General features: G+C 37.0%; 1 protein-coding gene across 1 annotated transcript in view; it reads left to right on the forward strand.

Moving 5' to 3' along the window:
• The first annotated feature begins 1,292 nt into the window (after positions 1-1,292).
• The window catches only part of Kifap3 (kinesin associated protein 3), a 131,225-nt gene continuing 118,247 nt past the window's right edge, over positions 1,293-14,270 (forward strand). The window contains exons 1-5 of the mRNA XM_052200611.1: positions 1,293-1,524; positions 4,535-4,666; positions 8,495-8,649; positions 10,459-10,514; positions 11,774-11,915. Of these exons, the coding sequence (XP_052056571.1) occupies positions 1,493-1,524; positions 4,535-4,666; positions 8,495-8,649; positions 10,459-10,514; positions 11,774-11,915 (517 nt within the window). The 5' untranslated portion in view covers positions 1,293-1,492. The remainder of the gene's footprint in view (positions 1,525-4,534; positions 4,667-8,494; positions 8,650-10,458; positions 10,515-11,773; positions 11,916-14,270) is intronic.

A 14,270-nucleotide genomic window follows, 5' to 3' on the forward strand; every position in this document is an offset into this window, starting at 1 on the left:
GTAACTACTGTACTTTTGTTAGTTATGAATCTTGATATAAATATTGACGTTTTCCAATGACTTCAGGAGACCTCCATGAAAAGGTGTCCTTCCACCCATAGAGGGGTCATGACTCACAAGTAGAGATTTTTTTTTTTTAGTTTAAAGTAATGTGCCTTGCTTTTATTATTGTTAAAAATGTTGTGAGTGATATTTTGTACAGTTTTGTCTTGGTTTGAAGAATCAATATTTGAAATAGAAAGTCCAATTAGGGATAATTCATATGCAAACTGCTTAGACCAATCATCAAGAGTGTGAAGAGAGGAAAAGCTGAATATTATGATTGCCTTAACAGTAAGACAGAATTTTGTGACAGTTCATTAAGAAGACTTTGATAAACACAGAGAACTTAAAGTTTGCTCGAAATTCTTTTCTTGATAGATTGAAAGAATAGTTACAACTTTATCATAAATAAATTTAATTGGTGTGAATTGGTAGGGGCATAAAACATCTCTTTAATGTCTCTGCACCACATTTTTACTCATGACATTATTGATAAAATAGTGACATTATTGATAATGATAAATCACTATTAACTCATTTGAAGGAGTGGCTAACAATGTGATACCAGAAGACAGTGAAGGACAGGTTAAAGGATTAGCTATCTCAAAGCAGAACAGACTGCTTGCTACTGCTAAAAAGCAACTCTTTTCTCTCTCCAATTGTCAACAATTACTTGCCTTGGAAGAAACAATTTCTCAAGAATCTTGAGTTAAAGTTAATCAGTGGACGATTTGGAAGTTCAAAAGTTGGCTTGTTATAATGGAAGGGAGTATTCTCTATTTATGATTTTAAATACCACTTTCAAAGCTCATCCTTTCCACATCACAGACTATTTCCACCAGCTAGAATTCAGTGCAACCCATGCAGAACCTTTTACATGTTCCAAAATAGAAGTTCCACCTTAGACGTTGTTGCCAAAGGTTAGGCCGATGACCATCATTAGTTAGCTAAAAGGTTCACTAGTTACATTGCCTCCTTTCAGGCTAAAGACTTCAAATTGCAATTTTGCAGATTGCAATGCTTATTCCTTTCCCATCCTCCAGGGGGCAGTGACCAGGAATATGTCTCTAAAGCACAGGCTCCCAGACCAGCGCCAAACCCTTCCCGCAGCGCTGTTCCTGGGAACGTCAGATTTGTCTCAGGAGCCAGGGCCTCAAACTGAGCCTGCGCAGACTGTAGCTGTCGCGTGAGCGCATGCGCCTTGCGGAGAGTCCGGCCCTGACGGCTCTGGGCGGGTCTAGGCTGCTCCAGTGTTTTGGGGCCCAGGAGCTGTGGGAGGAGCCGGCGGCCTCACCGTGGTAACCGCTGCGCCGCCGCCGCCGCCGCCCCGCCTTGCAGGCCTCAGACTGTCACCGCCTCTGCTTTGAGGGTACTTTGGCCGGGTCCCCGGAAGTACCCCTCCCAGATTCTCGGACCCTCCCATTCTCCCCACGCCGCTGCCGCCGCCGCCATGCAAGGCGAGGACGCCAGATACCTCAAAAGGTGACGACCCGGGCTCCGCCCTGAGCAGGTCCTTAGGTGTTTCCCCCGCAGACCACGGGACGTCCAGGGGCAAAGCTTGATGTGAGAAGGGGTGGGACGCAGGGAAGGAAAGAAAGGTGAGAAGATGGTGGGGTGGAATAAAGGATGGGCCCTGCAGGGGCGCGAGGTCCACCTTAGCTTGGAGGCGTCCTGACAGCTTCTGATGATGTCCTTGCTACATTAATCTATAACCTCATTAAGTGGCAGGTTAGGCGAGATAAACCCCATATTTCCAAATTTCGTGGGTTTCTTTTCTTTCTTTCTTTCTTTCTTTTTTTTATGTCCCACTCTCCTGGATTTCTCAATAGATAAATCCCATGGAAGCTTGGAAATTAATTCTGTCACATCACCGATTTTTTGTTGAGTTTGAGATTCGTAAATCATGGCGCGTGGTGTGGAATAAAGACAGACCTGATGGTTTTTGCTTTATGCAAGACTGGATTGAGATGTTCAGTCAGCTGTTCTTGGTCCATTTTACTCACTTGAAGGTCACATTCATTGTAGAATTTCTGTAGGAAGTTCATTATTATTAAGACCTTGGCATGCAAAAGCCTACTATTTTTGTTTTGCATATGTATGATATCAGCTACATCAAAGAATAAGGAAATGTTGTGAGATTCTTTAATGTCTGTAAAAAATAAGACCTCCCGTGGTTAGAAAATACCTCTCACTGGACCAAGTGTGAGCAAGCAGTGAATAAATTAAAGAACTTGCTCATTTGGAGTCTCTATTTTTAGTTAAATCTCTGTTGCTAATCCACTTGCAAAAAAAGCACATAGGTTTGGCTTTTGGACATAATTACTTCATTTGAAACTGAGAGACAGTACTTTCAGAAGGACATAAGGAACAAAATATGAAAATACTTTTGAGAGAAAAAACATGCATGTTAGGTGGGTGACATTATTTTAAGTCCTAATAAAATTTGTTGAATATATTTTCCCTTACTTGATAGGGTTCTAGCCATCACAGAAATATCTTACCAGTGTTAGTGGACTCTCAAATATAGTCAAACAAATTTAAGATAAATCAGCTATACTGCTTGTACAATGCAAGGGAACATAATGCTTTGTCTTTTTCATTTTATAATCTTAAATGAGAAGATTTTCAGTAGAGATTTGTAAAAGGACTATGTAATCAAAGCATATAGTCAGTACTCACATCCAACATCATTTTGCTAAGAACATACACACATGTACATTTTCCCACAAACCTACACACACACACACACACTTTTTTTTTGTCAAATACATTTTCTAATTTCAACTTTAAACCTAAGGTTTTTTAAAGAAAGTGTTGCTCTTGTAGCATTTGCTGATTTTCATATAATATGGTTGTGTCAGATGTGGTTTTAGTTAGGATCATTGTACTAGTGTGGACCCTGTTTTAAAACCACATCATCTAGAAAACAATAAATATAACTAATCTAGTCACTGTGATGTTTTAGTCAGAATCTAGAAAAAGGTTGAAAAAACATTGTTCAATTTTGACAAAAGTTTGCATTGCCTTCACATGTACTTATACACATACACACACATATATATATGCATATATATATATATAATGTACAGACATAATGGAAAAGGCAAGGGCTTGATGGATATGATATATATGATGCTTCGTTCAGTTTTTTTCACAGTGTATAATTATGTTCCACTTCTGTTATTCTGTGCTACACTATAGATACTGTGTTAACACTTTATTAACTGAATAATATATATTCAGTTTTGTAACTGAATAATATAATTCATTGCACAGATATATTGCAAACTGTTCATGACCAAGTATTGATAGATATTCAGGGGGGTTGTGCCTATTACCTATTAGGAATAATGTTACTGTCATCATGACAAGATTCAGTCATTTAGTGTATACATAAGCTTGGGATTACAGGAACATGAAGTAATTCCTTGTTGGACTCATTGAAGAACTAGCAAGGAGTTTTCCTTAGTGTCTGTGGCTCATATGCTCCCCCTTATATGAGAACCCCAGTTTTCACCACACTTTGCCTATTATTTTCTCTTTGTGTTTGCTCTATACTTGTAGCTATTCTAGGGGCTACAAAGTGGTGTCTTATTCTGCTTTGATTTGCATTTCCTAATTACAAAGTAAATTGAGCTTCTTTCAACCTCTTTGGTCATTTGTCTTTCTTTTTTAGGAAAAAGTGGTTACTGAATATAATATATATGTTATATACATATATTAGGCATTATTAAATTTGCAATTTTGAAACATTTGTCCTAAACTGGACAAATGTTTCTTTTAACCGTGTTGAGTATGTCAATACTGTCAACAATTTTGATTTGTCGAAGTCTGATTTATTAATAGTTACTGTGGCTTTTGCAAAGTAACCATTGCTAAGTTCATGAAGCTTTCCCTTATGCTTTTAAATGCTGGCCTTTTCCCCACTGGAGTTTAGTGTATATGGCGGTTCAGAATATCTGATCTTTTTCCCCACTGGAGTTAATAGTGTGTATGGTGGTTAAGAATATCTGATCTTCTTAGCATCCTTTGTCAGAGATTGTTCTTTCTCTGCATGGATACTTGCAGCATCCTTGTTGCAGATTAACTGGCTGTAAACATAGGTTGTCTCCTGCAGTCAGTCCCAATCAATAGACCTATTAATATGAAACTCTCCTTGAGCTAGTAACTGGCTGCTTAAATTGGGAGTGTTTAAGTTGATGGGTGTGAGTCCTACCACACTGCTGCTCTTTATCACAATTATGTTTGTTATTTAGGGTCTTTGTTTCCATGTAAAATTTAATGTTGTCTTTTCCTTCTCTGGGCTGTCAGGGCTTTGATAGGGTTCTGTTGACTCTGTGAGTCATTGGGGGAAAATACTGTCTGAATAATAAGTTAGCCAGTTATGTCCTTGAACATAGGATGACTTTCTCTTTTTGTAGTTCAAATGTGGAAAGAGGGTGGAAGTTGTGGATGTCCTGTGAAACTTTAATCTTTTTTAAAATTTTTTCAGGAAGGTTAAAGGAGGGAATATTGATGTGCATCCGTCAGAAAAAGCGCTCATCGTTCAGTATGAAGTGGAAGCCACCATTCTTGGAGAAATGGGGGATCCCATGTTGGGTGAACGAAAGGAATGCCAAAAAATGTAAGTTTTCTTCGTTCTGTATACATTATGAAAATAGGAGACTTTATATAACCTTTATGCAAATGATATTATTTTAATCTTCATAAGTAATTAATGGTCATAACATTCTTTGGACTATTTCATCTTAGTCAAGAAAAGATTGCATTCAACTATATAAATATGGAAGGTATTCTAGAGAAAGTACAACTTTTGTAATGTCAAGTGAAATTAATCACAAAAGAAATGTATATATGGGACTTCTTGCTTAATTTAGAAATTTTGAGTCTTATAAAATCCTGTATTCTTTTTCCCGTAGAATTAATGGGAGTGTGGTGTGACATTCAGATGTTCCTAAATGGGGCACAGATCTTGAATTAGCTCCTGAAAGCCACCTAATCCTCTGAATAATGCTAGTATACGACAAGCTCTCTTTTAGACTGCACCTAGATCCAGTGGCCTGCTCACTTTCCTTGATGAATTTAAGGGAGACTGTTCTTTTTTCATTATTCTGAAGTTTTGCTGGTAATTTTTCTACCTTCCTTCTATAACTTTATGCTAGTAGAGAAGATTTAATATCACTTCGTGTTCTCTCTCAACTCTCTTCCAGGTACACAACATTGATTTGGTGACTAGTTAGAAAGAATCTCTGCTCGTACCATATTGTGTTAGGTGGAGGGTGCTCGGGCTGCTAGGAGCACATGTGAAAGTGCTGCTTTAAGTACATCCATTGACTCTGGTCTTAAACACTCTGGGATGGTTTTTCCCACGAGGAACATTGTTTCCCATAGAGATACCATAGGCTGACATTACAAGATGGTCACATTGGCATCTAAGTGGCATACTAAGCCTAAGTTTCAGTGATGCTGTAGTTGAGAAGCCCTGGCTTGCTTCATCCTGTGAAGAGAAACTGCTTGGTGTCTCAGTTCGTGGTCCTCACTGGTTTTCTATTGGCATCAGAAGGAGATTTACTTAATGACGCATATTAAAGATAAATGCGTTCTCTAAACTGTACAAGTCTAGAACAATGTGTGTGCATGCTCACACTGCAGTCCAGCTAGCTCACACTTTGTTCTTCTCTGTGTTTTTTCTTGTTTGTCATTGATTACCTAAGATTTTATTTTAGATTTTCTACAGAAAAGTTGTCTTTAACTTTAGAGTCTTATGACCTTCACTTCACACTCCTAAAGGATATACTCCCTAGCAAAAGGTGTGCCATACTTACTAACAAAAACTGTTTCACACTCACTAGAAAAAGGTGTCTCACACTCATTAGAAAAAAGGCGTGTCATGTTCACTAGCAAAAGGTGTGTACCAAAAGACATTACCAAAAGGAAAATGTGTTTTGATAACTTAAGGTTTTGTTACTGATGAAGAAGAGGAAGTCTGTATAAATTGAGATAGGTGTGGCATAAACTGTCATTACCTTGGAGAAGTCAGAACCACATTGTCCTAGAACCACAAACATGGCATTTCAGCCTCCTGCATTGCTCAGAGGAATGGAATAAGCCACTCATTCTCAACCGAGTTCAGCTTTCTGAAGATCACATTTTGAGAAGCTGATAGTTAGGGTATAGAAATCATACAGGTGATATTTTGTCAGTTTTTAATAGATGTTGGGTTCCTAAAAAAAAGTAGTCATGCTGATTAAAAGCAGTCAAGAAGCCACGAGTGTCATTTCAAAATACAAAATAAAACTTGTTTTTCTCCAGTTCCCTTTTAATAGATGCAACTCTGAGGAGACTATACACTAAAACGAAAATTGCTTGAGTTTATATAGGCCAAACTGGGTTGCTAATATATAGGGTGATAGAAAGTAGACCTAGAAGATATTGAAAATCATATGTATGTAAGTATGTATGTATATATGTATGTATTAAAACAGACAGGAATCACCACACCCACTATAATGGCTAAGGCCCATAACACTGGCAACAGCAGATACTGGCAAGAATGTCGTGACAGGAATTCTCAGTCATAGCTTGTAATAATATAAAATGTACGCTATACCATAAGATGGCATATACTTTGTATTATCTAAGCACAGGCTCACATAATATCCAGTAATTGCATTTTTAGATACTCAAATGTGTTAAAAAACTTACATGTACATAAAAGTCTAACACATATATTTATAGAAACTTTATCCAAAATAGCCAGCAATTGAAAGCGCCCAGACTGTTATTTCATAGTGAGTATATCAGCTGTGATACCTCCATATTATAAAGCATTATTCAAAAATGTAAAGGAAATTAATTATTAAGTACAAAAAGACATGGAGGGGACCCTACATACATATTGTTAACCAAAATAAAGTCAATCTGGAAAATCTACATACTCTACAATTCCAAATGTCTGACATTATAGAGGAGGCAAAACTTTAAGTATAATGGAGTTCGAGATTGTCATGAACAGGAGATCATTTTAGAAAAGTAAAGCTTTTATGTATGACATTTTATGACATTTATAAACACTCATAGAACACAGAGTGAATGCTACGTAACTAACTACAGCCCTTAGTTAATAACTAGATGTACTAGTATTAGTTCTTAGCTTACATTAGAGTTCACTTTGTGTGTTCTGTGAGTTTTGATATAGGTAATAACTATGCCACACAGATATAAGATGGTAATCACATGTACACAGTAGTAACGGGGAGAGAGGTGAGCATGTAATCTGTACTTTTGTGAAGACTTTTTCTAGAAAATGAATCTACCCCAAAAGCCTAATAGAAATGTAAAGATATGTTTTACGAGTTTCATTTTTTTTGTTTGAAATAGTCTCATTGTAGAGCCTAGACTGACCTTGAGCTCACGGTCCTGCTTCAGATTCCCTTCCAAGTTCTAGAATTGAGTTTTCTTATCATGCCTACCTAGTGATGTAGATCTTCTCAGTCAGATTTATTGGGAAACAAATTTTCTGGATTGTCCCTTTTGGAGTTATTTCTGTGTACCATCCTTGCTATAACTGCCTTACAATGTACAACTAGGACTGTCCAAAATAAAGTCAATTATTTTAAATACTTAAAAGTAATCAACAATAAAGCCAAACAGATTTAACACTAAATAAGATAAAGAATGTCATCCTAGTGGATCTAAACTAGGAAGAAGATCTAAGACATGCTACTAGACTAGATTCAGGAGAGGTCGTCGGCATCTAAATGCCGCTGCTGTGGAGTTCAGAGTGTTTCTGTAGAGTCTCATCCATGTCTCACTGTAGTAGCTTGTTATCTTCCTACAAGATAACAAAAATAACTATCTTCACAGAGAAATAATTTCTACAGTATGCCCTTGGTCATTTTCTCCTGCTGAATGTAAGTCTTGCATAGGAGAATTTACTTGACAATCCTGATTTTATATTTTCATAGTTCTCTCTCATGCCATGAATCCCTGTGAACAGGTCATTGTGTTCCTTGGCACTATATTTTTTTTTTTAGACTCATAGTAACTATCCTGGGCTCAGTTGAAAAGGAAGCAAGTCTGAGCTCTTTGCAGGTACCAGGGCCTGGGTTCCAGTCCCAGCACTGCAAGTAAAGAAAAACTTGGAAATGTTGTTATATTTAAGCATAAATTATATCATTTGTGGTAGTATGTATTTCATATTCAGTAATAAGATTGTTTTATATCAGAAGTACTGCCTCAAACAGGACTTCTGAATATCATGTCTAGAAAGTCTTAAAAGATTTATGTTGCTTTCAATTTATATAAGCCTAGATATATTTATCATATCTAAATCTTTACTTTGGCCAGAAGGCATAGAGTCTGATAATTTACAATTCATCTTAGAACAGTATTATTGAATCTGTCATGCATTTTTATAATGTCTGACCTGGAAATATGCATGTGCTCGCAGCATCCGCCTGAAGAGTCTCAATGCTAACACAGACATAACCTCTCTGGCCCGGAAAGTGGTTGAAGAATGTAAACTCATCCATCCCTCAAAGCTAAATGAGGTAGAACAGCTTTTGTACTATCTACAGAACCGCCGTGACTCATTGTCAGGAAAAGGTAAGCGAAAAGGGGTATGGAATTTTAAATTCAATACCAAAGGCGAGCATTTGTCATCTTCAAAATATTATATTTACTTAAAAATATATATGTAATATGGTATCATACAGTACAGTATAAAAATACATATTCTGAAAGCTGTGTTCATTTTGGTGATGCGTTCTTACCAGTGTTAGGATAAACAAGCAGGTGAACTTGTTTCCTACATTGGAGGTTTTATGATCCTACACACACCATTGGTTGTGCGTGTGTACACTACACTGGAGTAAGGAGATACATCTGTCATAACAATTGTAGAATAATAAAAGGCATATTTAGGGCAGAAAATATCTTCTCTGTCCACCTTGTATTTTCTAAATTTGCTATTTGTACATAATCTATAATTTGAGTTGAATTCTATAAGTATTTTAAGCATTACTATGCTCATGATGACTATCACTGCTTTGATAGCCCTAGGATATCACTCTCCTCATGCCTTTTCCTTAGGACAGTGTAACATTCCTCATTGTTACCTTCATTCTTGTCATTTTTCTGCCCTCAGTTCCCACAAAAGAACTGGGCTGTTAATGGTTTACAACTCAGAAAATATAAAAGATAGTTTCAAATAAAAATGGAAACACATGTGCAAATGGATTATTGAAAGTTTAGTGATCATAATGTACTGTATGAAAAAAGAAATATAAAAAATTATCCACGATATATGGATAAAATAATTCAAGTCAGTATTAATCTCTTTCTGCAAATTAATAGTTGGACTTTTACTGTATATTAAAACTATATTTATGTAAATTAATTTTTGTAACTTTTTATACTTTGATAATTTAGAGCCAGAAGGCTCACCCTAAAGGCAGGGAAAGAGGACTATAGTGCATTTTAACACTGTGATTCATCACCTTAAATGATTTTTGTCTTTGCTCATCAAAACTACTCTTATAATAAATTTTCTGTTTGAGACAGAATTTAGCTGTTGATGATACGCCCTTATCTTTCATGGATACTGCCTCAGAAAGAACTAAGGGCCAATCCTGTTTTAATTCATTATTTGTTTCTATCTCCTTGGGAAAACAGGCTTTCCTAACATTATTATTTTCAAGAGCATGTTTCTCATTCCCATTGCTCATACCGCATAGCAGTTCTTCTGTTTATTAGCATGTATTAATTGCATCTGTTAGTTGCATAGAGCTGTGGCTTACATTAGTGTTCAGTTATTTCTAGCAGCCTATCATAACCCCCTGCCCATCCCCTTTTTTACCATGTAGTCTCAAGTAACGGTCAAATCTCTTACATGTATATTTATTTGTTAATTATACATCCTTTGATACTACTTTTATAATTAATTTATTTTAATGTATACATGTTTTTGTTTAGAACATGAAAATATGCCCTAGCTGAATAGTACCATAAATGTCTGTATGCCTTTGGATGCCTCCTTGAGAATAGATGAGGATTAAGTTGATACAAATATCAAATATTTATTTTTTAGTTTATATCACTCACTCTTATTTATTTTAGCTTATAATTTTGCTGTTATTTCTTAATTTCCATGTGTTAACTTTAGTTTTTATATTATTTGTTTTTGTATTAGTCATACCCTTTCTCTGTCTTGTTGATTTACCTGATCGCAATATTAGAACAAAATAACTGATTTTTATATGGAAATATTTTATTTTATGCATTGAGAAAATTGCCATAAAATATTTAGCTTTATATACCCAGCTTAGACAACATTAAACTCAACTAATTAAAATAAAGAATCACTCTGAACCCCTTAAAAACTAATTCTCAGGGTTTTTAAAAATCTTTTTACAGAAAAAAAAGAAAAATCAAGCAAGCCTAAAGACCCACCTCCTTTTGAAGGGATGGAGGTAAGACTGTGTAAATTCTGTTCTATTAAATGAAGATGTTCAGCTTTTTCTGTCAATAATGCATATAGCCATGTTCAGATATGGAATTTGAAGTGATTCAGTTTAGATATAACTGAAAAATCAATGCTTAATTGATAAAAAACAAAAATTGTTCATAGTACTTTAGAACACATATTTTTAACTATATTAAAATAAGTGGTAAAATATTCCAAACATTTTAAAATAAGTTTCAAATATTTAATCTTTTATAGTAGGTGTAAATTATATTAAAATACATTGAGAGACAAATTGTTGAGTTTATACATATTCCATTTTATTTTGCTTATACTTTTATATCAGCATTCTAGTACACCAAGGCACAAAATTTCTTTATTTTTATTTTTTTATTTACTTTACATCTCTATCACAGCCCCCTCCCTCCTCCCTTCCCAGTCCCATCCTTATAAATCCCTTCCGCCATTGCCCCTTCCTCCTCTTCTCAGGGAAGGTAAGCCCCACATGGGTACCACTCCACCCTGGGGTATAGTCCCAACAGGACTAGGCACATCCTCTCCCGCTGAGACCCAAGCAGGCAGTCCAGGCAGGGCAAAGGGGATCCTATGGCAGGAAACAGATAGAGGCAGCCTCTAGCCTCCATTGCACTTGTTAGGGGCCCCACATGAAGACCAAGCTACACATTTGCTACAAATGTGAGGCATCTAGGTCCAGCTCCTACATGCTCCCTAGTAGGTGGCCCAGGCTCTGCGAGCCCCCATGGTCCCTGGTTAGTTGACTCTGTGGATCTACTTGTGGTATCCTTGACCCCTCGGACATGCTCATTTCTATCCCCCCACTCTTCCACAAGAGCTCCACCTGAAGTTTAGCTGTGGGTCTCTGCATTGCCCTCCATGTGCTGGATGAAGCCTCTCAAGAGGCACTTACTGGAATGCTCCTGTCTGCAAGCATAGCAGAGTATCATTAATAGTGTCAGGGATTGGCTCTCTCACATGGGATGGGTCTCAAGTTGGGGCAGTCATTGGTTGGCTGTTCTCTCAGTTTGCTCCATCTTAATCCCTCTACATCTTTATGGGTAAGACAGATTTGGGGTTGAAGTTTTTGTGGAGAGATTGATGTCCCCCTAAAATTTCTATCTACAAAACAATGACTATTATCTGTTCTTTGCTTGTTGCTATGATAAGTGATATATTGATCACAAAATATCGTCATCTGACAGCGATTCTGTCCGGAGAGCTGCTGAGTGCTTCCTCCCTCTATTTCAGATTGATGAAGTTGCCAACATTAATGACATGGACGAGTACATTGAGCTCTTATATGAAGACATTCCAGACAAGGTTCGGGGTTCTGCCTTGATCCTACAGCTTGCTCGAAATCCTGATAACTTGGAAGAGCTATTATTAAATGGTAATTTCTTTTTCTACATATTAAAAGTAGAAAAGTCATGTAAATTAAGCCACTCTTGAAGTTTGTACTGAGATCTTAAATATTTTATGTTTGCAAATGCACATATACATGTTTTTCATTTCTTAAATATTTCATTTTGAATTTTAATTTTTCTTCTATGTATTATAAATATTTTCAATCTCTTACTTATCTTCCTCTCCTTCTCTCTTTACATGGTAGATTTCTTTTCTACTCTTTTCTTTTCACCCTGCGTGTGTGTTTGAATCTCAAGAATTTCTCTTAGAACTATGACTTAGAACTTACAACAGGAAAATCATAGGTTCTTTAATCCATTTCTACTTAATTGTGTGTTTAGTCTCTTTAACATTGTGTAATGCTTATAAGGAAATCTTTGTAATTTTATATTTGCTATGAATGACAAAACCTTTAACATGTTTATATATTTTTAATTAGGAACAGTTTTTTCATGATTCTTAAACTTTTTTATTCTGTGTTTTCTTCTATTATTGTTTTTCTATGCTAGGTATTTTCTAGTTTACCATTTGAAGCTAATTTTCTATAATTATGGTTTCCTGAGTTATTATCTTAGTGATGCCTTGACATTAGACAGTTTTAAACAATCTTGTTCAAATTACTACCAACCTAATTTTAACAGTATTCAGACATTTGTTCCAATACACACCCTCTGACTCTCTTCCCTTCAAGAGTAGTTTGTTTTTACATGATTTTTTCTTTTGTTCTATAATAATGCTAATGACATACTTCTTGCATGTGTATGGGGTATGCACATATCTGTATGCATGTTCACAAGTGCATGAGCACTCACGTTCATACAAGTATACATTCTCATGTGTGTGTATAGAGGCCCAGAGTTAGCAGCAAGAGTCTTGCTTGGTCACTGTCTAGCATAGTATTTGTCTCTCAGTTGAACCCAGAGCTTGAAGATGTGATTAGTCTAGCTAGTCAGCTTGTCCCTGTGATCTACCTTCCAAGCTCTAGAATTATAGGCAAGTTACTGAGAGAGACCTTGCAGGGGGTCTGGGAAGAAGTGAGAATGAAAACTCAGTTCAGATTGGCTTCATCAACCTAGATCATACCTGGAGAGTCTGACACTAGGCAACTCATTATCTGCATATTTAAAACACAGCACAATTTGGGAAAAAGTTTCCAGGCAACATTCATTCCCATTCCAGGTATACAGAAAAGCTTAGGTGTAACTTCCTAGAAACTCCTTTACAAAGTTTGTGTGAGCATGAGGGTGGGGTCTATAGCTGAAAGGCCTAGAATCTAGTGTGGTCTGTGAGAGAAGTAGCATAGAGGTCAGGGGTACACATCTCTCCCAAGGGTGGGTTCCATTAGCTGGGAGCTTAGGAGAATGGTCTAGGCAGGGAAGAGTCTGGGATAAACATTCTGGGTGAGGCCTGTCTCTGCAGACAGCCAAAATGTCACCAGGTCATTAACAATATCCACTCCAGCTTTCTGGGTGGAAATTCCTTTGAGGAGAGGCCCCTGTGTTTAGTATCCTGGTCCCATGGTGCTCTGTGGACACAAGGACTTTTGTGTCCTCAACATATGACAGAAATTCTCTTGCAGTTTCCATGTGAGGTTCTTCCATCTTTGTGTCTGCATGTTCCCGAGGTGAATCTGCTTATCTTATTGATGATGCTATGTAAACACAAAGTTTCTCTTCAGGCCCTTGCTCTCTTGTCCTTTGTTTTTGCTGACCACGACCATGAAATGTTGGAATGTTGATGTCATTCAGTGTGGTATACTTGGTGTATGTAAACCCTTAGGTCTTCGGTGAGCATGACCGCTTTAGCTGGGATTTCATTACATCCTTGCTTTGCCCCTGCATGCTCCTGGGTTTCATTGTGTGCGCTGCTGTGCCTTGATTTCCTCCAGGACCTCTGAAGGTCTGCTCGTTTTCATTGCCTTCTCTTTTTTCTTCAAACTAATCTAAAATGTTTCTATTAGCTTTTTCTGTGTCATGTCTGCTGCTAAGATTCCCAGGGTATTTTTATTTCAGCTTTTGTACCCTTCATTACTGATCTTCTGGTTGTGTCTTTTTTTAATAATTGCTGTCTCCTTGATAAACCATCATTCTCATTCCCTCGAATACCTGCCTTTAAATCTGTAGAAATAGTTCATGCATCTGTGTATATATGTAGCATACTTAAATGTTTGTACATGTGTGAGTTTGGAGACCCTAAGAGGGCATCCATCAGGTGTCTTAGTTTTATCATTTTCTGCCTATTCTTTGAGGCAAGGTCTCTGCTTGAGTCTGGAACAGGTTTTCACAACCCAGCTAGATTCCCACACATCTCAGGGATGCACCTGCTTTCACCCCCTTGGTGC

Source organism: Apodemus sylvaticus, chromosome 12, assembly GCF_947179515.1.
Source record: "Apodemus sylvaticus chromosome 12, mApoSyl1.1, whole genome shotgun sequence".
NCBI classification, from domain to species: domain Eukaryota; kingdom Metazoa; phylum Chordata; class Mammalia; order Rodentia; family Muridae; genus Apodemus; species Apodemus sylvaticus.